Raw genomic sequence first — 25,834 nt, forward strand, 5'->3', positions numbered from 1 at the left:
TCAAAACGACGCAAAAAATCAGTTCTTTTCAAGGCCACCAAAACTTTCTATTAAGGCAGTATTCTAGTCTAGAAATTTGAAAAAAATCATTTTTTTCCCTTCATATTTATGTAGTTTAAGCATTCAAGAATATACCCTAGAAAGGACTACCGAGTTAGAGCCATTTCAATGATGCGGTATCTAACCTGGGACGGCCATAGCAATGAACTTCAAACGCGTTTTTCTGGAGACTAGTTTTTTCAAACTGGCGTACACGATATCTCAAGTTCTACTGAACCGATTCATGTCGAATTTATATAGATACAATTTGCAAGCATCTCGCTATCGTATCTAAAATTTGATATTTTTTAAGTTTTGCTATTTTTAAAAAATCGGGAAACGTAAGAAAAAACGTTTTAAACCGCATTTGTTTTTTCAAACGGACGCCATTTTGTCGAAAAGGATGTTCTTGACTTGTGCGAGGTTCATGCGATAGCGGCATCTTTACTGATTCTGAATCTGTCCGATTTTTTTGTTTCAGATAACCAGAAGGGCTGGAATCATGTACGCCATGGCACACCTTTTTTTTTTGAACCCCCTCACTTCATTAGCTCTTAACTATTCTAGTTATGATTATTTTTTCTCAGTTTTATTTTTATGGAGCACGAAAAAACGTCCGAAATTCATGTCTCTGCACTAGAATACCCCCTTAAAGAGTTATTAGGTGTACCGGTAAGTTTCTTCGGTTTTACAACAGATGGCGTAACTTGATTATTATTCCAGTGAATCAAATTTCCAGACATTCGTTGGAAAGCTACTGTCATTGCGCGGCTTTTTCAGTATATGTCAAAAAGTCGAAGCGTAAACAACATAGTTTTTTGCCATTTCGAATATGTCGAATTTCGTACCAACGAGAGTGTTTTTGCGGGGAGTGTTACTTCATTCCTTCAATATGAAGAAAAAAGCTGCGGAAAGTCATCGCATTTTGGTGTAAGTTCATGGTGACTATGCTCCAACTGAGCGAACGTGTCAGACGTGATTTGGACAGTTTAAAAGTGGTAATTTTGATTTGGATGACGAAGAACGTTACGGACCGCAAAAAAAGTTTAAATGTGAAGAATTGGAGGCTTACTCGATCAAAATCCGTTACAAATGCAACAAGAAGTTGCAGATACACTTGGAGTAGCTCAGCAAACCATATTCGATCGTTTAAAAGCAATGGAATGATCCGAAATATAGAACATCGGGTGCCGTATGAATTGAAGCCACGAGGCGTCGAACGCCGTTTTTTCACGTGGAACAACTGCTCCAACGGCATAAAAGAAAGGGTTTTTTTCATCGAATCGTTACTGGCCATGAAAAATGGGTCCATTACGACAATCCTAAACGTCGGGCAACGCATGAAAATCCCGGTCATGCATCAACATCGACGGCCGCGTGGTATATTCACGGCCAGAAGGTTATGCTGTCTATTTGGTGGGACGACCTTGGTATGGTGTACTATGAGCTGCAAAAATCGAATGAAACCATTACGGGGGACCTCTACCGACGACAATTTATGCGTTTGAGCTGTGCACTGAAGGAAAAATGGTCACAATACGAACAAAGACACAATAAAGTTATTTTTCAGCACGACAATTCTCGGCCGCATGTCGCGAAACCGGTCAAAACGGTTCCCGGAATAAATCGCCACAGAAAACGACTGCAACAGAAACCACCGCTTATAAAATGTGTAGTAGGCTATAAATATTGTGGCGCGGTATTGTATTTCAAAACAAGAATTAACCGGGCAAACGTATCGCCCCAGGCAAACGTAACGCCCCGGGCAGACGTATACCGTCCGACGCTCGCTAGAGCTCGGTCGGACATTGCTAAAGGATCGTATCCTATGTTTCAAACTAACCGGGCAATCAGTGGATCCCAGGTTTGCGTGCGAGACACCGCCGCTTCCGACGGCGGGTCGGCGGTGGACTCGGATTGCGTCATCTTGGCGGCATGGGCCGCCTCGATTCCTTATCCTCGCCAAATGGGGACTTCGTCCCCATTACATTGTCCTCAGAATAAATTTCGAAAAACGAGAACAAGAGAATAAATTTATAATAGAAATGTGAGGCACATGATGTTTTTCCCGCGCCAAATATTTCTAGCCTACTACACTTTTTCTAAGCGGTTGTTTCTGTTGCAGTTGTTTACTGTGGCGATTTATTCCGGTCACCGGTCAAAACATACTTGGAAACGCTGAAATGAGAGGTCCTATCCCACCCGTCGTATTCTCCAAACATTGCTTCGTCCGATTACTACCTTTTTCGATCGATGCAGCATGACCTGGTTGATCAGCACTTCTCCAATTTGGATGAAGTCAAAAATTGGATCGATTCGTGGTTAGTCGACAAACCGACTGATTATTTCCGCAAAGGGATCCGTCAATTGCCAGAAAGATGGGAAAAAGTTGTGACTAGCGATGGGCAATACTTTGAATATTAAATTTGTAACCATTTTTTGCAGAATAAAGCATTAATTTAAAAAAAAAACCGAAGAAACTTACCGGTACTCCTATTATTTAATAAATTTCGATGCACTCTAAGCCAACACCCGAGATAATAGAAAGCGAATTGATTCTTATAAATTCGTTCTGCCGGAAGGCAGAAGTGTGAATTTAGGAATGCATGCGGGCATTTTAGCGATGATGTGTTGAATTTTTATGATGATGGCTTTAATTTGTTTTCGATCATTCAATTTTCGTGAATTCGAGTATCGCTTTCGGGACGAAAATGGCCTGAAAGTGCAGCACATTTCAAGCCGGATGTGAAGAAGGTATTCTTTTTGCAAAAAAAAAATATACTGGAAACAACTTGGATATTCGATAAATTCAGTGCCTCACTGTCACTCTAGACAGCGAGCAATCAACTGTCCACGTTAATGCTGAGCATTAATTTAAAAATCGGCTAAAATTAGCTTTTTATTGATATGTGAATCGTTCGCGTCCCTCACTCAGTGCAAGCATTTATTCATCGGTGTTTATACTAAAAAGTTCATTTAAAAATTCATATGTTTACTCTCGCCGCCAATAATTTCGTAGTTCTTGAAACCACACTTTTAGTATTTCTACTACGCGAATGCAGGGTTGCCACATATACAAAATATTCTGTATTTTACAGGTTTTCGCCAAATTTCAGATACAGAATCTGCAGATTTTACAGATTATTTATAATCCAATTTGGCAGAACGAAAACAGCTTCTGTAGTTTAATCTGTTATAGTTATATCTCAACATGATGAACTCTGGTATCATAGGAGATAAATCTACCGACTTGAGCAGTGATAAAACTCTTGCCCTAGTGGTCAGGATAATGGATAAGGAATCTTTGTCTGCAAAAGATGTTTTTATGCTGCTATTAAGGTTGACCGTACAGATCCCGTTACTCTTCACGCGGTTATTATTGAGCAATTTGTCAAAGATAAAATCGATTATGAGAATCGACTAACGGGATTTGGCTCTGATGGGGCATAACAACTCAGAAATGTGATTTTTATGATATGATTCCTATTGAATATACATTTCATTCTTTGGCACTGTGCGCTACCTATGCTTGTGAAAAATAAAATCCAGTATACGTAGAACAACCTATGCGTAATATCTACAGTTATTTTTCAAACAGCCCAAAATGATCTGCTTATATAACCATACAGGAAATCGTTGACCTTAAGCCGATGTTGATTCTTCGTCCATCAGTAACGAGATGGTTTTCGTTGGAGGCGGTTGTTAAGCGAAATCTTGGGCGATTTGAAGAGCTTAAATTATTCTTTTCGTTTCATGTTAAATATCCTTTGACTGAATCGATTATGCTGTTCCTAAATAATGATCTACTGCTCATCAATTACTTCAATCGCACTTCCTAATCAGAAAATTGTCAATTTTGCTATAAAGTATAAAGTTAAAGTTCGAAACAAGAACGTTGATTGTTGATCATGTCGGATAACTTATGTTTGGAGAGCTACGTGCAACGATTCACATATGCTAAATTTGATGGGAAAGCTTTTGAAGACTTTCTGAATAAGCCTGAGGAGGTTTACGTTGCTATCGATGTATAAGAAGTTGAAAAAGGATTGGACGCAGCTAGGAAGTGGACCTTCAAATCGAGTTGTCGGGACTTCAATATTGAACTCGTTGAACAGATTTCCAAGCGTTTTGATTTCAGCGATCCGGTTATCAAAACTTCAGCCTTGATAAACCCTAAAACTTACGTCAAGCTATTCAAACTTTAATGATTTGATGCGCCAATTTCCTCAGACATGGCTTGGATAATGGATTCAAGCTACTCAAGACGAATCTTATGATGAAAAAAAATCTTATGGGGAAAATTATGGGGATGAATCTCATGGAGAAGCCCGTTTTCTGTATTTCACAAAATTGAACCCCGAGACAAAGTGAACTAAAATTTTGTTTAGAATTCCTCCCAAACTGCACGCTATATGCTAATACTAACGCAAGGACCGTTAAAGCATACCTGATAACAGTCTAAGTTCGTTGGTTTGAGTTCACGGTAGGTGAACAAAAAACCGTCCATTAATGGTGTGACTACTTTTTTGCATCAGAAATCAAATTTTCATTTCACTTCATATGGGCGTAAAAATGAAATTGGGTACGCGTGTAGCGAGATTCGTGTCAGGGGGAGTAGAAGTATGGATTGAAGTCAGATTGAATGAAGAGACAGATTTGTATTCATTGGTCACGTCAATTTGAATAACCATTTGCCGGATAGTTCATCAGTCATTCCTGCTCTCTCGTCAATTCATTTTTAGTCAATTCAAATCATGTTGGCGGCGAATGCCGAAGTAGTTCTAGTCGAAGCGAAGCTACTGAGAGGAGAGTCCATTTTCATTTTTTATCTTCGAAGATTTTGGGCCCTGATCAATAATGACCACGTCATTCCAGTACACCCAGGTTTTTTTTACGCGGGGGATACGTGCCTTGTAAAAAAATCCGCGGTAATTGGAAAATCAGCGTAAAAAAACCGCGTTAGTCGGAAAATCCACGTAAAAAACCGCGTTAATTGGAAAATCCGCGTAAAAAAAACATGTCATCTAATGATAGATATCAAATGGGACTATCATTACGTAGAACGGAAGTAAAAAGTTGAGTGTTGCTCGCTGACGACAACCCGTAGTTTTTTCCTGCAATTTCGTTGGTTACTGGTAGCTATAGTTCGATTTTCCTCACGAATGAGATCATCTGCTCCAAATCCACGTAAGAATCGTGATAAGGTGCAGCACTAACACCTTACAAATTGTGATTGCGGCGATGGCTACCACGACATCGAACATGTTGCCTGGTTGTGTATCCGGTTCCATGCTGCCCGCTCTCAGCTTTCCAGAGCATTGAGGGCACTAGGCAGACAATCGGATAGCCCCGTCCGGGATATCTTAGGTAGCCGTGATCCTGATCTTCTGCTTCTTCTGTACCTGTTCCTCAGAAACGCCGATGTCAACGTTTAATGATGTTTCCTTCGTTGTCTCCCTGTTTCATATCCCTCCTATCCGATCGATAAACTGTTACTTAGTCGCGGCAATACATACACATACAGATACACAGGTCGGAGGTTGTGCAGGCCACTGATCATTCAACAAGAGCCAAAGGTTGTACCGCTCATGACAACTATACACGAGCTGAAAATTGTATCGCCCAGTGATCATTCTACCCTGGATTCATCTAGTCAAGAGATATGCACCACGATTGATATGAGGTACAGACTAGGGGGCGTCGCTGATTAATGGTCAGTTGCACCCCAATAGGAAGTATCCCGTGTCGGCCACACATACAGAGCACTGGAGACTGCAACATCTCAATTATGAGAATCTTTGTAATACCAACCTCGAGCCAACCGCGAGTAATCGGTTACATATTACTAACATAGTCGTAAGACAAAAATTGTCAAAATATTGAACTCACGGCCCCGTCGGCTAACGCCATATGTGCCTTAATAAAATATTTATTTTGGAAAAAAAGGTGCGGCACTAATTTCCTTCATAAGCCCTAAGCTCCGTTACAAGCACTTATTACCGTAATATGCTCTGGGGGAACATAAGAGAAAAATTTGAGCTGAGGGGGAGATGTGATATTGCGCTGGTCTTTTTTAAAAAAACCCGCGTTAATTGGAAAATCCGCGTAAAAAAACCGCGTTAATTGGTAAATCCGCGTAAACAAAAAACCGCGTTAATTGGAAAATCCGCGTAAAAAAAACTCGTAAAAAAACCACACAAAAAAAAACGCGTAAAAAACACCTGGGTGTAATCTCGAAATAGTGTTTAATTTTTTCTCACTAAATGGTACAAGAAGATCGTCGTCGCGTTACTATAGAAATCAATCCCGATATATTCTGGAAAAGAAATAGAGTGAAGAGCATCCATTTGCGAGAATCCAAAATATATCGAAATTGCGTTCTACTTAAGATGAATTTCAAGCCAATAAGTTTTAAAACGTTGTGGGTTTAAAGGCCAAAGCTTTTTTCCCAATCTTTTATAAGAATTTCTAGCTCAGAAGCTATAATATCTACAAAATTTTGTTCAAGGAATGAAATGTAGGAATCATTTAAATTTTCATTAAAAATATCAAAATTAAAAAAAAAATTAAATTGAAATTCATTTCTCCTAAAAGTATTTTTTTACATTCTTTAAAAAAAAGTGAATAGTCCGTACAATAACCAACACGTCATCCATACACCGGAAGATGGGCACTTTTACAAGAGAAAAAGTTTTTCTAAGAACATTTCTTTAATTTTTTTTTAAATCAACTAATCCCAATTTCAGACTCCTGAAAATATGATTTTTTACTCTTTACATTTTTGTGTAATGATTTTCACGTTTGTAATGTCCTTAGCGTGTTTTTAAATAGAGAAAAGATTAAAGATCATGTTAATCTCGATAATATAAACAGAAAAATGCTACGACAAAAACATGATTGATGATTTTTCAAAGAAAACATGGAAAAGTTATTGTTAGAAAAACTGCCCTTCTTCAGATGTATGGAATGACTTGTTGGTAATTGTATTGGCTATTTTACTAAGACATGTTTTTGAGAAAAAATAATTTTTCTTTCAATTTTTTTATTTTTTTTTTATTTTTTTGAACGAAAACAATTTGCTACATTTTATTTTCTGACTAATTTTTTTTAGGTCTCAGAGTTTATGAGTTAAAGTTTTTCAAAAAAAAAATAAAATTAATATTTCAAAATGTTTCGTACTCAAAAACTATAAAACCTAGAAAATTATGCTCAGAGAGTGAAATGCATGAAATTGATTAGGCATTTCATCGAAAAAAAAATTATTATGTCATACACAATACTACAAATCTTGATTGTTTGAGAACTTTTTTATGGAAAAGTTCTATATGATCTCACTTTTTGGCTATTTTTGTACTATTTTAAATTCTCAATATTTCTGTTTTGAAACACCGAAAAGTGACTTCGTCAAAATAAGGAGGTTAAATCTTGATGGTTATTTTGAAACGTTCGATAGTTCTAATTATGAATATCACTGAGAAAAGCGTCACGAGTAATTAATGTTTTTACTTAATTTTTTGTGTCTTCGTGTTGGGTCGGGTAACTTTTACGGAGAAAGAGGGATATTTACGAAAAAAAACAGTCAGTTACCCCAGGTAACGTAACTATGTTCCATCGATATTTTTATACGTAACTATGTCCCATCGTTTTGAGAAAGGGAAGATTTCTAGAACAGAAAATCTTTAAAAAATCATTCCTCAATGAATTCACGTGCGAATGCATTGATATTTGAAGGACTTTTATTCGTTCAATGAAATTATATCAGTCTGTCCATCTGTTCACCCTTAACTTTGTCTTTTATAACAAAATGACCAGTTTTTACTCGCCAAAATTGATCACACCTGAGCACAAACTATGCTATGATATTAAAGGATACGCATTTTTTTCCTGAACCATTTTCATACCTCCCTCAAGACAAAACATTTTATCCCAAAACCGATTGCGGATCAGAACACAACCATTTAAGTTTGAATGACGCCAATCCGGGATTATGTTTAGCTGTAATCTCCTTCTGTCAAAGCTTTATACTGTTTGTATGGGTAAACGATTGTATCCTGCCATTGCTCCTCTTGCGGATTTCACGTTTTTTTTTCTTTTTCTCATTTTTGCACTTATGTTTGTTTTTCTCTGCGTCCATAATCCGGATTTGCGAGAGAACGAGATACTCTCGGTCTGCTGTAACTCGTTCAATCCTCTAATTTCCCCGCTCACCGGGAACCTTTCCGGAGAGGGCAAACTTTGCCAACTTCTATCGTTCCGGTCTCGATACTAACCCCGACCGCGTTAGCACAGCAAACCCGGCAACAAAACCTCTTGTCGTGTTCACTCCCACAATGGAAGGAGGAAGAAGAAAGTAGAAGCGAAGTCCAAAGAAAGCCAATTCAAATTAATTTAGCGTAGGATTACATTTCTAATTTTCTGGTAATCCGTAAAAGTAGACAATGTGGAAAAACTTCTCCCAAATGAAGTTCGTCTCGATGGTGCGATGGCTACTCGGCAGGGCCTGCCCTCTTCCCCCTCCACCTCTCTTCTGGGATTCCAGCTCCTTCTGGATTCTCGAAAAAGCAACACAATGTCGGCACCGATTTGTGCCGCTCAATTACTTTAATTCTTCGGCTAAGCTTACGGGGCTTGCCTCTCGGAGCCGGGGCCCACATTCCAGGAAGCGACGAGGGCTTCTCAAATCTCCGAACTATTAACACGTCTCGGTTATGTGAATCGAGCTGAGAGCGATTATGAATATTGGATTAGGGATTTGAGCCGTGAAGCCGTTACTTCGTTGATCGACACGTTGGAATGGAACCGAGGGCGGACAAATGATTTGTTACATTCATGCAGAGAATTGAGTTCGACCGAGTTCGACAAATGCATTTGAATTTGCCACTCACACTTACAATCAAGGCGTGATATTTAAACTATATTTGAACTTCTAGTTTGGTGTAATGGAAAAAGTAATAAAACAGATCAATTTCACCCTCAAATCGACTTGATCAAAACTTGATATAACTTTGCACACGGTTTCAATATAAAAGACCAAATTTTTTTCCTCGGGTCGTAAAGATTGTTGTTTTTCGAAAAGGCATATGCATTGTAGGTTAAACCTTTAAATTCATTTACTTTGAATTAGTAAATTTATATAAATACTCTTAAAATGAACGCCTCTAATTTATCATACATTTGTGCGGAGGTGTGTTTCCCTAACACGGACTAGGGAAACAGGCACCGAGACGATTCCAGCAAGCTAAGGGCACTTCTTCACTTCACTCCACTTCTCGTTTGATTTTTGTAGAGTGAGCACCGTTTGCTGACGAGCATCGAGCGGGAATGAATTGTCTTTCTCAAGACATGGAGAGGAGTTAAGGCTAAACATTCCCACAGAGGCCCTTTTCAGGGCTAGAGGCAAATAATCTCAAGAAGTTTAAAGTTATAATAAAAAAAAATCCGTTTTTTCATTGAATATAAGCTAAGATTTGGAGACGAATCGTCAGGTTTAAAATTTTAGTTAACATAGAAAAAGCGAAGAAGAAAACTAGCTAGGAGTTTAGAGGCGAGTTAACTTTCAAGGAATGAATCACGGGAAGGTTGAAGTTGGTAGCGACAAACCTCAAAAATGAAGAGCCAAATTTTCTTTTCTGATATGACATCTAAAAACGTATGCACTTTAAAAATCATCTAACATTTTCTCTTTGGTCTTGACACTTCAAGAAACCATGAAAACAAATATTTTTCCAGAAGATCGTCTTTATTTTATGGATTCACGATGGTTTTTTTTAACGATGGATAAAAAACCATAATTACCGCCTATGTGAATATCGTTGCGGTGCTCTAACAGCGTGGAATAATGTTTAGGGTTCAATCTAAACCGGCTGAAATTTAGCTTCTCCGTATCTTAGACCTTTTATCATTCTATTATTTCATCTCAAAGAACTCACCCGAGTCCCGTCACACCAAATGAACAAACATCGATACTAGAGCGAGGAAAAAAAGCTTAGCACCCACCCAACCACAAGAATATGTATTTCCTTCGGCCAACTTTTCCATCCCAATCGCCACCCCCAATTGTGTGTATATTCGAGTAAGTTCAAAGCGCAAAATGATCCCCCGTTTGTGTGCGGCAACGACCAAAGTTAAGTGGAAAGATGATAACACATGCCAAGAGTATAAGCATTCGTCGTCTGTAGTCGGTGGTCACATACACACACACCCATACCCCCACACATGCTGCTCTCGGTCATAACACGGGCCGATGCGGTCAAATTGAGTTAAACGTTTCAGTTCATAAGCCAGTCGCATTATGTCGGAAAATTTGTACACACAGAGCAGGAAAAAGATTGCTGCGGTGATTTATGCGGCGGCGGCGGCGAGGAGGCAGGGAGGGGTAAAACCGGATGTGCACAAGGCGACGCTGCTGGCGTGAAAACGAGACTATTGGATATCGACAGGACATACCGCTCAAAACGATACAAAGACCGTCATAATTCGATTTTATCGAGTCGAGTTCCGTAGCCCCATTCCGTAGGATGATGTGGGGATGGTGGTATTGGGATATAAGCCTCAACGGAATATGAGAATAATAAAAGTCAGACCACATTTCGCAGATTGAATCCAAATTGCATTATTTGCAGCACGGTTTGTGGGGTCTTACAGTTACCGAGAAATTGTTACAGATAGTTACATAGCTAGTCCATTAGAAGTGCACATATGAAGATATTTCCTCAGGTTAATGATACTTTGACAATTTCAGTTTTTTAACAATTACGCTAGAATTTAGTATCCTGTAGCAGAAGTTTTGCGAAGCATTTTTGACGTAGGACTTTTACTTTGAGTAAGGATGCCAAATCAGAAAAGGGGTCACGGTTCTATTGAAGAGTATTGACGCTGGGTACGGATTCTGATGGTTTGCATATCAAACGAATCGGAATCTCTTAGGTCCTGAGGTTGCTTGATATACTATACATTCTGTCAAATACATACCGAGAATTTGTAGTTTTAAGTCTTCCCGTTGAATTTTTTTTATGTCAGTGGGCTTAATGTCAATTTTGAGCGGGATCTGTGATTTAGTTTTTTACAGCGTCTCTAAGAACATGTTAACTTTTTTCGCTCGGCGATTTTTGATATGATTTTTGCCATTTGGAAATTCTTCTGGAGAGCCAAACGGTCAATAAAGAATATTGGTTTTGGCGTTATGAGGCGTTTGAGAGAGAAAGTTCGTCGCAAACCACCAGGTTTGTGCAAAGATAAACATGGATTTTGCATCACGGTAATGCACCAGCTCATCGATCGATCATTGAGAACGATTTTTTGACCGAAAATGACACGATATGATTGAACGAGCACCGTGCTCTTTAGATATAACGCCGTGTTACCTTTTTTTTCCTATTTTTGAAATTACCGCTTCGTGGGACCCGTTTTGACAGCTTTGAGAACATAAAAATGAATTCGCGGCGTGAACCGATTGCAATTCGTGAATACAGCAATAAAAAGTGTGTCGATGGCTGGATTGTTCGTTAGAAACATGTATTGCTATAGATGGAGCCTATTTTGAAGGCGATAATATAAATTTAAATGATAAATAAACCATTTTCTCAAAGACACAAATTCCCGGAATATATTTGGCAGAATGTACATGTGTGGCCTGGCGTTGTCCTGGTGGAACAATCCCTTCGGGCGCGAGGAAGGCGGACCAATGTGCCAGTAAGAGATGTGTTGGCTTGGTTAAACCTTGATTACATGTCCCAAATATATGTTTCTCTTAAAGCTATCGATCTTCGAGTGTGATTGTTCTTACATCCTTTTCCCCTTCTTTTCGTCCTTCTCGAGCTGCTAAAAAAAACAATGATACGTTTTTACGGAGGATTACGTTCTCGGGAACATATATGGAGCACAAATTAAAAAAAAAAACAAAACATCGGTTTGCTCAGATAATTCATGAGCGATTTATGATATTTCTTCTATCTATCTATCTATACCAATAAAAACGGATTGCCGAATTTGTTGATAAGAGCAAAACTCGAGAAGGGAATTGTCCGATTTATGGCTGTCTGTATTCTATCATATTTTCTGTATCAAACATTTATTCCATGTAACGGAGAAACATGTTATTTGCAAGTAGTTCAAATCTTGAACGAGAATTGTGTCAGAAAATAATCTGATATTATAATGATGAGTTTTGGTAGAAGTACTAGGAATTTTATAGTAAAAGGTAAATTTAACAGGGTCGATTAGACGATCAACTAATGAACAGTTCTGCGATTTGGTAGGTAGTAGGTATTTGGTATTTTATTATTAGTATTTATATTATTATTAGTATTAGTATTTATATTATTAAATAGTATTATATATTTTATTATTTAGTATGGTATTATTACGTATTTGGTAGGTATTGATAACAAAAAACTAATTTTGGGCGGGAAGAAGTTTGCCGGGTCAGCTAGTGAAAAATAAAATGGTTAACAGCGCCAGTTCAGTTAATTGATAGCCACACCACGTATTTATAGAACGTGTTACCAACAAATTTGTGTTCGGCTCAAATGCTGCGGCACTCAACATTCTTGTACCTCGACTATTGCCACTTCATCGGCTAATGACTCATTTAGTATTAATTGGGCAAATTCCTTTAAGTCAACGACGTGAGAGAGGTGTCGGAATGCGGACTAATCAGTGCTGTTTTTACATCCCGATAAATCAACCACCCCCAAGTGTAACCCATAAACCAATCTCAACATGGCCACCACCATCAACGCACAGCACAAGCGCCTGGATCCCGAAATAAGTCACTTTCTCCCCCGAGCACGACAAATTATTCAGTTAATCTTTTCCTAAATATTACCTTTTTAACACATTCCCATTTGCGCCCCACAGAAACTCATTTGCTATTCTCGTCTTCGCTTTGAAATATTTATACACCTACAGCAAACTCTGCGCCGCAGGGCGCACCAGAGCAAGGGTACCTTTTCATTGGGAACTTTTTGGAACCACAGTCCGCTTTTCCTTTATGGTTTCCTCTCCCTCCAGTCCCACTGCCGTTCCGTCCACTCGGTCCCCCTGTGTGTGTATTCCCCTCTTAGTGAGGGGTTCACACGAAGCGTTCCACCAACGAAGTGAGAAAAAACTTTTAATATGCTTTTGTGTAGCTAACAGCAAAGTGTTTCATATAAACACACAAAGGGAAATTAAAATCATAATACGAACCAGGGCAGCTAGCTGGAGCAGTACAAACTGTAACAGCAACAGCAACAACCACAAAGGGAAGCGCAATGTGTTTTTCGTTCAACCAAACAACCCTCAACCCTCGGTGTACTTCTGCTGCTGCTCGTTTGCCCATTCCCTGCCGTCAGCAACCCAAAGAGAGCCAAGGGAAGGAAAGGCAATACTGTTTCAAATGATACTCGCGTGAGCTCCATAATTTTACCAACCGCCCTTTCGCTCCCACTCGCTGAGGAAAACTGGATCCTTTTCTCCCCCTCCCCATGTCATGCGCACCCAGACACAAACACTCGCAAAGTGCCATAGCGCATATTGGTGTGTGCAACGGAACATCAGAAACACCAACAACAACAACAACAACGGCAACCACTTCGTGTTGTGGTTTTTCTTTCAATTTATGTTAATTTGTATGTTCTAGATAATTTGCGCAAACTCTTCACACGAACTCCGGCGCTGCAAGGTGGATCAGGGCGATCAGGGGACGACGCAGGAAGGCTATAACGTCACATAAAATATGTATTCTGCCATCATTCTGCCGACAGCGCGGTGGGAGAGAACAGGAAGAAGGGCCATGAACATACATTTACAAAAGTGGCGAGCAAGTGAAACGATTTTCTCTCAAACTGTGCGTCGTGTGAGTGTGTGTGTGCGCGCACCGACACAGCTTTCGCGTTCCACAGTTTACGAGCTCTTGGGGAAATCTAGTGCCTTGCACAGTGGGTTTGGGCGAAACAACGCGCGCCTTCGGGGTAGTCTTTCCGCGAAACCGAATTCGAACCACACTCACCCATAGTGTGCAACGATACGAAGAAGAGTGGGAGGACCAGCCCAATTTTTCACTATATTAGGTGGTGTCACGGTGTGAACAACTGCCATATCCGACACAGTGTATCAGTAACCGTTCCTCGGCAGGAACGAGCTGAGCTGTGGATGAAGGTGGCGTTAGCTCGGGGGGAGAAAAGTGGGAGCGCGTGTTTACGACGAACCAACAAGATCGCTTTTCACTATCTTGAAAACAACCATTATCCTCTTCCTGTCCACTCCACAGCACCCCCTCTCGCGTTGGAGCAGTTTTCCATGCAGCACGAATACACGCGGCTGGGGCACACGAAAGCAAATTGATCCCCTTTCTCTCCTTTGGCGCTTCGGTTCTGTGTGTGTCTGCATGTGGTTGGACTAAATAACTCCACAGCAGCAGCAGCAGCACATAGAGCCACATAAAACGACGGTAGCGCTCTCTGTTGCTGCGCTATTGCCTATGGATTCCTCGTGTTCGTTTGTTTGTCGCTCGGGCACAGATCCTTAACTTTTCAGGTTGTCGTGTTTATTTTAATTTTGTATGAAATTACACAAAGTTTGCGCCTCAGGTTCATTTACTGTTTCCCCCAGCTGTGCGTCCCGTTCGTGTCCCATCTCCCCTGTGAGATTTTTGTTTGCCTCTGCGAACGCCAGTGAGCGGGTGGGAATGCACAAAATTGCGCGAGAAAATGGCGCTGGGTGGTTTTCGGGTCGTGGTGGTGGCAGGTGAAGGTAGCAAGGTTGGTTTTTGTTACTCCACAAGCGAGATAAAATATTGGAAAAATGGGAGATTTACAGCGTGAAACAAATTCAACAACTTGGGAACGCTATTTATGCTGATGGGTGGTATGAATTCCAATTTGCGTTGCACGTCAACGGATAGAACTCGGTTCGTTTTGATATATGTTATGATTTGAAATTAAAATGTCGTAAACTTGCGGACTCCGTCATGACTATTCGGAATGGTCAAGGACGTCGCTCATTTAATGGATACACCTTTGTAATTTGTAATTGTAACGACAACGGACACACGACACGGACAACAATTGATTCGTTCTCGAGTTAAACCGTGACATACGGACACCAAATCGTTTTAATTTATATAGATGAACAGAATTCACAAATTTCCGTGTTAAGTCAGAGCGGACCAATTCACAAAATTAAAAATTAGTAGTTATTGATGGCATTAGATTAAACGTTTTGCTTGCTACATTCCACATTAATCAGAATTGAAAAAAACACGCGTACAGCAGGAATACCTTATCGAAATTGTTTTGAACGCTCAATGAAAACCCCTTATAGCACCAAACTTCAAACTCGTTTTTCTCGGAATCATAAAAATGTCACATGGTCCGGTCTGACTTAACACCGACCATATAAACTTGACGCAGATTAAAACATATCTAATACTAGAATAATTATGTTAAACTCCTGATCCGTTCTCGAGTTAAATAGGGACATACGGGCATTGGTGTATGGTGCATTTTTATTTTGCAGATGTACAAAATTCGTTAAATAAGTAACTTTCAAATTTTATATGTCTCACCAACTTTCCCATAGATTTTCATAATTTTTTGATATATGAACCTGACGCAAAGCAGAATGCTTAGGTTAGATACCTAAAAATAATCATTCAAATCCGTTGATACCTTGCAGCGTAGACTTTTTCCCATCCGTTTTTTTTTTCTTCTCTATTCTCATCTATCACCAGCGTAGGATCCCAAATAAACATTGCATTTTTTTTCCTATTTTTTCTCTATCCTTTGCGCTCTTTCCATGCGCGATAAAAGGCGGGACCTAAACATACAATTTTATCACCTCTCCGGTGGCCCATACAGCGCTCATGCTTTGGGTCTTATCTAAAGTGACCAGATGGTCAGAGGTCTAACGCGGGACACAGAAATCAAAACGTTATGTACATACGTTATGTGAACATAAACCATAGTTTAGTGAGTCAAAACTGATCAGTATTATTTCTTTCTGAGTATCGGCACTCAGTTGTGATTTTTCGATGGTTTAGATTTTGTTTACGTCCGAAAATTACTCAGAGCATTTACGCCTGGCAAGCACGATTCAAATTCTACAATTTTCTTCAAGTAACTGAATGGAATGCTCGAAAATTCCAATTCATTTTTCATCGATTTTAGTGTTAAAGTATGCATTCAAAAAAATGAACTAATTTCGGCTGGCGATGAAAGATAATTTATAGGACAAATTTTCTTTAAATCCTACGTTTATTAAGTCTACAACAAAAATGATTCAAGGCTGTTGATTTGCTGCAGCAGCACTGTCAAGTAACTTGATGATTTTTCCATACTGCAAGCTTCACCCCACAGCGAAAGAGTTGGACATCCTGAGGCACTTTGGGTCCGCCAGATATAGCCGATCTGGTATTTACAATATCATCTCTTTGCCGCTCCTTTAGCCGGGAGAACCGCAACCGGCCAAACGGTGGAGAAGAATCTGGCCAAAACTGACATTTTTATGCGGAAGCGTCAGACGAGACCGGCCGTATCTGAGCAGCAGGCAATCACCCACAAGGAGTACTTTGAGGTGCTGGTGAAAACTTGTTTCCGGCGAAAGAAGTGAAAAACTTCTTTTCGTACTCATAATGAAAGATGCGACGTACTTGATGCCAGAATCCAACGAATGACAGGGGACCGGGTACTTTACGTTCCCCAGGTAAGCGATGACGTCGAATATATCATTCACATCAAGTTCACGAAGAAGTTCCTCCTCTAACAGAGGTGAAGGGAATGTCCAAGGCGCTCTTCTTTCGAGTCATATGGTGAACGGGGAGATATACAGTACGAAGTGCTTGCCGGAATTGGGAAGGTGATGTGGTTTTTATACCGAACCGGGATCAGCCGATTATGCCAAAAGATCACTGGAGGATGGATCGGCTGGAGATAAACATTGTCGCGAAGACCACCAACCTTCCCAACATTCCCAAGCTGCGCCCAATAGAAAACTTTAGGGCGAATATAGAGAGACAGAATAGAGAGACAGACGACCACCAAAGCCACTAAAAGATAAAATAACACGCCGATATACATCCTTTCATCGGCCATGTTCGGCCAACTTCAGTAAGACCGCCCAGCGTTTCATTTACGATACTTCAACAAACAACTCTGCCTCTTCCTGTCGAGTATACATTAGTTCTTCCGGCTTATTTAAAACGTTAAGCCCTGAACGAGCTAGGGGACCAAAGATGAACTTTTCGTCTGACTAACGTTGGTCCCTGCGGATCAATAGGGAACTTTTATAAAAATCATTTTCCAATTTTATTGCTGTCGCTTCCAGTTGACACTCTGTAAACAAAAAGCCCAATGTCGGTGCGATGAAACCAGCTCAACGTATTAATCTTTGGATGCATTAGAAGCGCTCTTGAACAGTCTGCCAAATAATAGTTTTTTTGAGGTTCATCCATTTAAGAAAATCAACATGTTCAAATTGTGATATTGAAATATATTGATATCGCGGGACATTTTCGTTTCTTGTGTCAAATGCAGGACGTTTCGGGGGACGGAATCTTACGCGGGACATTTTGCTGAAATGCGACTGTCCCGCGTAGCGGAAGGTCTGGTCAGTTTAGTCTTATCAAAACATGCTCCCCACGAAAAAGGTTCAAGTGGGAAGCATCTTGCTAATTACCAGCAATAACATTTCTACTTCTATTCCTTCGCCTAGCGCACTATCGCTTAGAGTTCTACTTTATCTGCCCAATCCTCGCTTCAATCTTGTTCGTGTTGTGTCATAAAACTCTAGCCTACTGTAGAGCTTCCCAAGCTATACAAACCAAAATTGAAAAGGGAAACACGTGATTTCTTCTCGCTGGCATTGACTAGCTTACATTAGTCCTTTTTTAATTACTTTCATTTGCGCTCGTCGCGCTTCAATTTTAAATATTTTACTATTTTATGTCCGGCTGTGCTGTCTAAGCTGGGTCCGTAACATCTTTTTTTTAAATTTTATATGTTTTACCAACTTTCTAATTGATTTCTCTAACTTTTTTGTCATATCTAACCAAATCTAAATTTCGTTGATCCGTTCTCGTGTTGAGTTGTGACTTAGGACATCGAACCATTTTATTTATATCGACATCCATGACCAAATTTTAGAAAAACCTTAACTCGTAATCCAACTAACTATCAGATTAGAATATGATGGTCCACAAAGTCAAAGAACTTCCTAGAAAAAAAAATCAGAATTGAACTCAGTATTTAAAAAAATATCCCACCCATTTCGGCTCATTTTTTTTAATAAAAAAAGCATCGCATTGTTCAATTTTGCTCTTGAAGAACATGTCAACCGAGTAACAAAAAATACGGATTCACTTTTTGTCAGTGAAATAGATATTCGTTCAAATGCAGCGCATGATTTTCATGGAAACTATAATTTTTTAAATATTAGGTTAGCTTCAAAGGGTGTGTTGAGATATAATTCATACACAATAAGTTGAAAATGGTTTAAAAAAAGGGAAGTTTAAATTGTAATAATTCCTTTATCCACATTGTTTAAAGAACAACAACTGCATTTGAATTTCGAGCGAGCAATTTACGCTCGATTTATCTAAAATTATATGTTCAATGACACTAAGGGTGCTCATAAACACGGATGTTGCAGACCCTACACTATTTGGTTGAAGTCAAATATTTGGCTCTTTTTCACAGATAAAATTTGATCAACGTGTACTGATCGAATATATATATAACACAAAACACGACAGGCATATATGCAGTTATTGCATGCCTGAAATATTTTTTCGGTCTGTTCGTTGTTTGCCACTGTCGATAATTGAAGAGTAGCAAACAAAATAGTGTTTGTACAAATATCAAACCAAACTTTATCTGTCAAAACAAACATTGTATGGCGACCTTAACTATCGAAAAATGAAAAAAAAATCAAAAAGTAAATCTCGCGCTCTGATTGTTCGATTGGCACAGACAATCTGTGCTCTCCCAATAATTTGACAGGAATACGGGATGGTGCAATGAAATACGGGTTCGGCTTGACTTCCTGCTGCGCGAAATCCACGTTTTGATTGGTCCAATTTGAGATTCTCCAGATTTTCCGTCGAAAAGGAGCAAGCAACGATAAATCGTACCTGTGCAGTAGTTATAAAAGCCGCTTTCCGTAGTTTCAGTGATTAGTGTTACTCTAGACAGCGAGCGATGCATGTTAACGTTGAGAGTTAATCTTATAACTTTGCCTGGAAGTGCTGTTGCCATGGGAATGAATATTATCTGAAATTATGACCACGGTTCGATTGTTTTTTTTTTTCATATACCACTAACATTACGAAGATAAAGATCAGAAAGATTAGGGGGTCTTCGTAGCCTAATTGGTTGCGTGTCCGCTACTAAGCGAACGATCATGAGCTCAAAACTCAGGGCCCCTCAACTGATCATCTTAGTGAGATATTCTAGCTACTATGTCCACGCAACGATCATCATGTGTCGGTAATCCCAGTCCCTTACCGCTCACATTTTCGGTCTGCTGCATCGGTAATTGGCACTGTTAATAACGCAACAAAGGAAGCCTCATATCAACGGTCCCACTGTGAACAGCCCAACTGTGAACATTCGAACAATAGCAATATTCTTACGCCGAAAAAAAAGGCGACATGTGTTGTGCATCGATAGAATAGGGATTCTCTTGCGCCTAAACGGCAACTGTGTAATGGATAAAAACAAATGTTTATCGATAGATAGCGATACTCTTACGCCTCAAAATGGTAACAGTGTAATATACAGGGTTTTCCAACTTTAAATTCCGAAAGTAAATTGAAATAAAACACACTTAGAATTCGAATTTCGATGAAACTTTTATATCAAATTAAAGTTTGGTTTATGCCATTATGTGTGAAATACAACATCATTCAAATGTCCACCTAGGGCTTCCTCGCACACCTTGATCCGGAATTTTCGATGACTTTTCGGCACATATGGGCGGTATTTCGGTCATAACTTCACGAATGTTGTCTTTCAAATGTTCAAGAGTTTGCGGAGAGTTGGCATAGACACGGTCTTTCGCATAATCCCACAAAAAAAAAGTCTAGCGGATTCAAATCGCATGATCTGGACGGCCAATTGGCATCACCAAAACGCGAAATTATGCGTCCCTCAAATTTCGTTCGCAATATGGCCATGGTCGGTCGTGTTGTGTGGCACGTGGCGCCGTCCTGCTGAAACCACATGTCATCCGTATCCATATCTTCAATTTGTGGCAAAAAAAATCGGTTAACATGCGGCCATAGCGCTTACAATTCACAGTTACCGTCTCGCCGTCCTCATTTTCAAAGAAATACGGCACGATGACTCCCCCAGACCATTATGCGCACCAAACAGTGACTTTTGGCGGATGCAATGGCCTCTCAACAATCACGTGTGGATTTTCTGAGCCCCATATACGGAAATTTTGGGTGTCCACATTGCCACCGAGCTCGAAATGTGCCTCATCGCTGAAGAAAATTTGATGCGAAAATTCAGCATTTTGCTGCTGTTGTTCGTTCACCCAAATCGACGTATGCCCGACGCATTCCATGGTCACCACGCTCTAATTTTTGTACCAGTTGGACTTTATATGGATGTAGGTGCAAGTCCAAATGCAAAATTCGCCACAATGATGTGTTTGACAAGCCCAATTGCTGAGCACGCCGTGGAATCGAAACATTCGGGTCATCCTCCACACTGGCAGCAACAGCTGCAATATTTTCGGCCGAACGCACATCACGATGATGCACAGGTTTCACAATATACGCTACGGATCAAGTTTGTTCGAATTTACGCACTACATTAGCGATTGTGTGCTCTGTAGGCCGTCCATGACGACCAAAATCCGTCCGTAATGCTCGAAAAACATTTGCCGGTTTTTCATCATTTTTATAGTATAATTTAACTAAATTAACACGTTGTGCGATGCTAAAACGATCCATATTGTAAAATGGCAGACATTCAACTAACGATATGACGCTTTGGTTGACAGCTATGTCAAACGATTGTCAGCGCAGGGCTGTATACTTTCGGAAGCCCGAAATGGAAAACCCTGTACAACAAAAGTTATCTTAAGATAAAAAATGTACACGAATGAATTCGGCTCTGTTACAGCTGAATTGCTAAATGAGCCTATAGAAAAACTGTTTGGATAAAAAAAAACATTACGAAGTCTGCTGTGCAAATTAGTCGGCTCGAAATGCAATGCAGGAGAAGGAAAATATCGCAACGTAAGCTTCGCTTCGGCTGACCGATAGTGCATCGAGAATGAAAGATTCCATTTCCATTTCGGTGTTTTTAAAATCGAAATGCACCATCTAACGACCACTCACCATCCCTCTGTCATCATCGCTAGATTGTATCTAGTGCCATTAGTTTTTCCCATCTTTTTGGCTATTTACGTATTCCGTCGCGAAAGAAGCGTTCATCTTTTGAAACCAAGAACAAATTCAGCCAATTTGTTATATCCTTTAATAAAAAAAACGTATTCCAAACAAAGAGTTCTGCATTGATCGGAACATATGGTTGCCGGAAGGGGCAAGGTCTGGGCTATAAGGCGGTTGAACTAGAATTTGCCATTCGCTATTTTCCAAATAGTTTTTAACTCAAACAGCAACATGAAACCGAGCGTTGCCATGGTACAATGTTATCTACTCGTGTCTGGTCGCATAATCTGGAAGTTTTTGGACAATAACTCGCTTTAAACGGATCAATTGTTGCCTGTAGAAGTCTCCATTGATCGTCTGACCAGGTTTTAACAGCTCATGGTGGATCACACCCTTTTGATTTCACTAAATACACACAATGATGCAAGCTTCGTTTGCGATTGACACGAATCTTGATCGAGTAGGGTCTCTGTTTCGTCTCCACTTCCACAACCATTCGATGCACTTCAGCTGCATTTTTCTTCCAATACAGACTGTTCGTGCCAATAACCAATACTAATACTACACATTTTTATAATTATTATATAAATGATAGTTTTTTGCAGTCTTTACAGAACTGTAGGAAAATGGCCTGATTGGTTTGCTTCTTACTGGGAACAGGTTTTGTGGCTGCCCCCTCAAGTTCCTCGAAAGTAAAGGTTGATGTATGTTTGCACATCCCTTTGAAACGTCGTGGGATAGCTCACAAAGTTTCCAGAACGGACTGAGAACAAACAAGCTTTGTGAATCGTTTTTGTACAACAAACTAAACATATTTGAAATATGACCTTCAGGTATTAACACACCGTCATGAATTCTCTGAAAATCTCCACAGAGAAGACTATCTGCTAAGTTTGTCGAACATCTTCCCTTTCTGATCTTTTTTTGATTCTAGCAAACAAGGACTAGATTCGTCGCCGAGTTATACAATGATAGAATAGAAAGAAAATTAAGATAAGAATTATGAATGCAGTAGGACTTTACAATATGATAGCCTCCATATCATATATAACCAGTATATTAACAAATCGCTGATACCTTCCCGCATTCCAACCGTCTATCATCCACGTCATAAATATACTCGACTTACCTTTACGTCCCGCCGCCAAGCGTTTCACATGGTGAGGCAACATAACTGTAAACTTTTGCCACAACTTTCATCAATAATCTTCTCCTGTTGATAATTTCATAGCCCATTAATCTTCGGCCTTTGCACAGGGCGCTCTCGCGCTTTGCAGCCGATAATTTCAACCGTGAAGCCATACACAGATACGTCATCAGACAGTTAACCGCAAGTGAACGAAAACATAAGCGAAAACAAACAATCGTTTCTACTTACGTGCTTCCCGCTTATCATTGCTGACTTGCTTTGGAGAGCAATTTTTCTTATTTGGCATTGGACGTAGACCGACTTGAGACTGTAATGAAGATGGGAATAAAAATAAACCTTCTCCTATGATCGATAGATTTGCTTACATTTTTGTTTACTTTATCAGTTCGTTCCCCGCTCGGAAGCCGGGCGACCAACACCTCCGGGCTATCCTCCGGCGGGGGAGGTTGCGCTACCCAGTTGTACTCTCGCTTCTCGATCGCCACATTCCACCGGTCATACTCCGCCGACTGTTGCCTACGGTTGGGAAAGGATACTCATTACCTGCTCACAAAATTCTTACCAACGCATTACTTACCTCAGGCTCTCGTAGCAATCGAGACAGACTACCGCGTAGTCTCCGTTCTCGAGCAGCAGTCCGACACTTTTCCGATTCGCTACGAACGGGTACTCCCGGATGGGGAGCGCCCGTACCCGCTTCCGGTACGTCCTGATACCGCAGAGATGACAGTTGTAGTCGTGAAAGTTGTATTCACGGTCGCTCGGCGCTATGGTGTGTTGAGCATCGTATCTGTGCGTTTGGAAGAGTCAGTTTGGATTAGAAGGAAAATAATAGCGATGTTTGATAAGTATTTGACCTGCACATGTAAAAGGGGCGGCTGGTAAGCTCTGATTACAAAATAGTGTTCTGCTAATAACTTGATCTACAGGTCAAGTTAAGTTAAGTTAAGCGTCATCTATCCACAGGATACTTCCATGACATTTGTGTATATTTATCACACGGACCTCAACATGTATAAATCTTTTGCAGAAAGATTACGTATCCGTAAAATTCCGATTCCGTTTGTGCTCCCGTGGCCGAGTGGTTATCGTCATACCTAACATGCCGGGGGTTCAGGTTCGATTCCAGTTCTGGTCGAGAGAATTTTTCGTCAAAGAAATTTCCTTCGACTTGCACTGTGCTCACGCGTATTCTAGAGCTTGCCACTTACAATGCGTTCAAGGCGTGTTATTTGGCATAGAAAGCTCAACTCAGTACTCATAAAAATGACACAAGTAATATTCTACGTTGAGAAGGCGAAGTTCCTCTAGGAACGTTAGTTCCATTTAAGAAGAAGAAGATTCCGGTGGACGCTGAGTGAAAATAGTAGGTCACTAGCGACTACTTTGAATTGAAAATTTCACAATGTTAGGCCGATGACGATATATTCGCGGACGACGGAAAAAGAACTAGATAAAAGAAGATAACTGTCACTATTTTTTGCTTCCGTTAAAGAAAATTTACATGTTTTCAGTGAACGGGGTAAATGTAAAATAATTTCCTGTTAACACACATGTGACATTAACTCTTTTATAAAGCCGTGCAAACTAGGTAAGGAATCGACTCAAACTTCAGTGAAACATAATGCAGTAGAATCCCGATTATCCGCGAAATAGTCTCGTAAGGCCCCCGCGAATGAAAAAATCGCGTAAAACGCAATAAAAAGCAAAAAAAAGTGCAAACACGAAAAAACTGTTCCCCGATTATCCGCACCGCGAATCATCTGCTCGCGGATAATCGGAGTTCTGCTGTACTTACATGGAAGAGAATACATATTTAGGTTTGATCAAAAATAAACTATTGAATCAATTGAAAAAATAGGTGCAATATAGTTGCCATTCTCCGTTAAGCAAAATATTAAAACATTATTACTAGTGCTGCCATAAAAATTGCTTTTGTGGGTGGGAATATAAGGAGCAGGGATGGTAAAAAATTACATTCAACGATCAATGAATAAGTATATCCCTCTAGTCGGATGTTTTTAAATCACCCCCAGCAGACGAGGCTCTTTTATTCTTCATATGTACACAGAGAGAATACTTGGAACGGTGAGCTACCAAGATCTCAAAAAAGCAATATGAGAGCGGAATCCCAACTGCTTGCACTCTCGAAGCATTACTTCTACTACTCAGGTTTTATCGTGAGTGCAAGCCACAAACGATTAATCCCATTCCATAGAGCGGATGATGAGTTCTTGATCGGAAAGTGTAACAAGAGACGATCAACTGAAATCTTACGACACTCATCGAGGGATTTTTAATTCTCTATTGCACTGTCCGCAGTGAGTGGCTGACTCAGTCTCGTGTCGATTTTATTTTGCTGTCGTCTCCCGCCCGATAAACAGCAGACGGGCGATACCAGCAGATTTGGGCGAATCTCATCCCGCCCAAAATCGTTTTTAGATTCCAATAATTCTGAACATTCACATTTCTCTCCAAATAATTTTTCCAACAGTAATTCAATTAGTGACTTCACGAAACACCTTTCGAATTCGATTGAATTTCAGACCCTTTTTTATTTTGTAGATAAAACGGATCACATATTTGATTAATTCAATTCTGTGTGGTTACGTTCTTCGTTGCGAATAAATGTAATGAAATAGTATGGACGTATGATATTCATGTATCGTGGACTTCCGATATATGTGGCAGTAGATTTGTCGAACGACTAATGTTTTTTTATATCCCTTCAAACTTGTTGCATCTCTCAAGTGTACATACTGCTTTGACCGCAGATTTGCATGGTAGAATCTGGTTAATTTCAGGTATTCAGTCTTCATATTGTCGAATGAATACTGTTGGAACAATAGGTATCGCAGCAAATGATTATCAACATCTTACCTTATCATCAAACGGTATGCGAATAATTTCAGTGAACTGACGGCATTGGAATATATGCTTAGTGAGGACCACACAATTATTATCAGAGCGAATAAACGTCCGACTGGAAGTCATGAACATCAATTCAATGTGCCCAAGATAAATTTATCCTTTGAAGGTCATTAACCTTTCTAAAGATGATCAGATGGAATATATTCCAATGTCGTCTGGAATAACCTGTCCAACACCTTATGATCGTAATATTGTTTTTGCTATTATTCTGATGTTTCATAACACGGCACTCTATTGATTATTCGCCGAAAATGAATAAAAAATATCCTTGAAGTTAGCCTACGGTTTTAGTAGCAGTGCAATATGGTGAGCCAGTCTCAGGATAAGAAAAC

The 25,834-nt window shown here is 39.9% G+C and overlaps 1 protein-coding gene across 3 annotated transcripts in view; it reads right to left on the bottom strand.

Annotated features, from left to right (window-relative positions):
• Positions 1 to 25,834, bottom strand: part of LOC129780110 (uncharacterized) — a 213,577-nt gene that overhangs the window by 72,912 nt on the left and 114,831 nt on the right. For all 3 annotated transcript variants that reach the window (XM_055788059.1, XM_055788057.1, XM_055788058.1), the window contains 3 exons: positions 23,149 to 23,361; positions 22,937 to 23,087; positions 22,800 to 22,878 (listed from right to left, as the gene is read on the bottom strand). In XM_055788059.1, the coding sequence (XP_055644034.1) occupies positions 22,800 to 22,878; positions 22,937 to 23,087; positions 23,149 to 23,361 (443 nt within the window). The remainder of the gene's footprint in view (positions 1 to 22,799; positions 22,879 to 22,936; positions 23,088 to 23,148; positions 23,362 to 25,834) is intronic.

Source organism: Toxorhynchites rutilus, chromosome 3, assembly GCF_029784135.1.
Source record: "Toxorhynchites rutilus septentrionalis strain SRP chromosome 3, ASM2978413v1, whole genome shotgun sequence".
Lineage (NCBI taxonomy): Eukaryota > Metazoa > Arthropoda > Insecta > Diptera > Culicidae > Toxorhynchites > Toxorhynchites rutilus.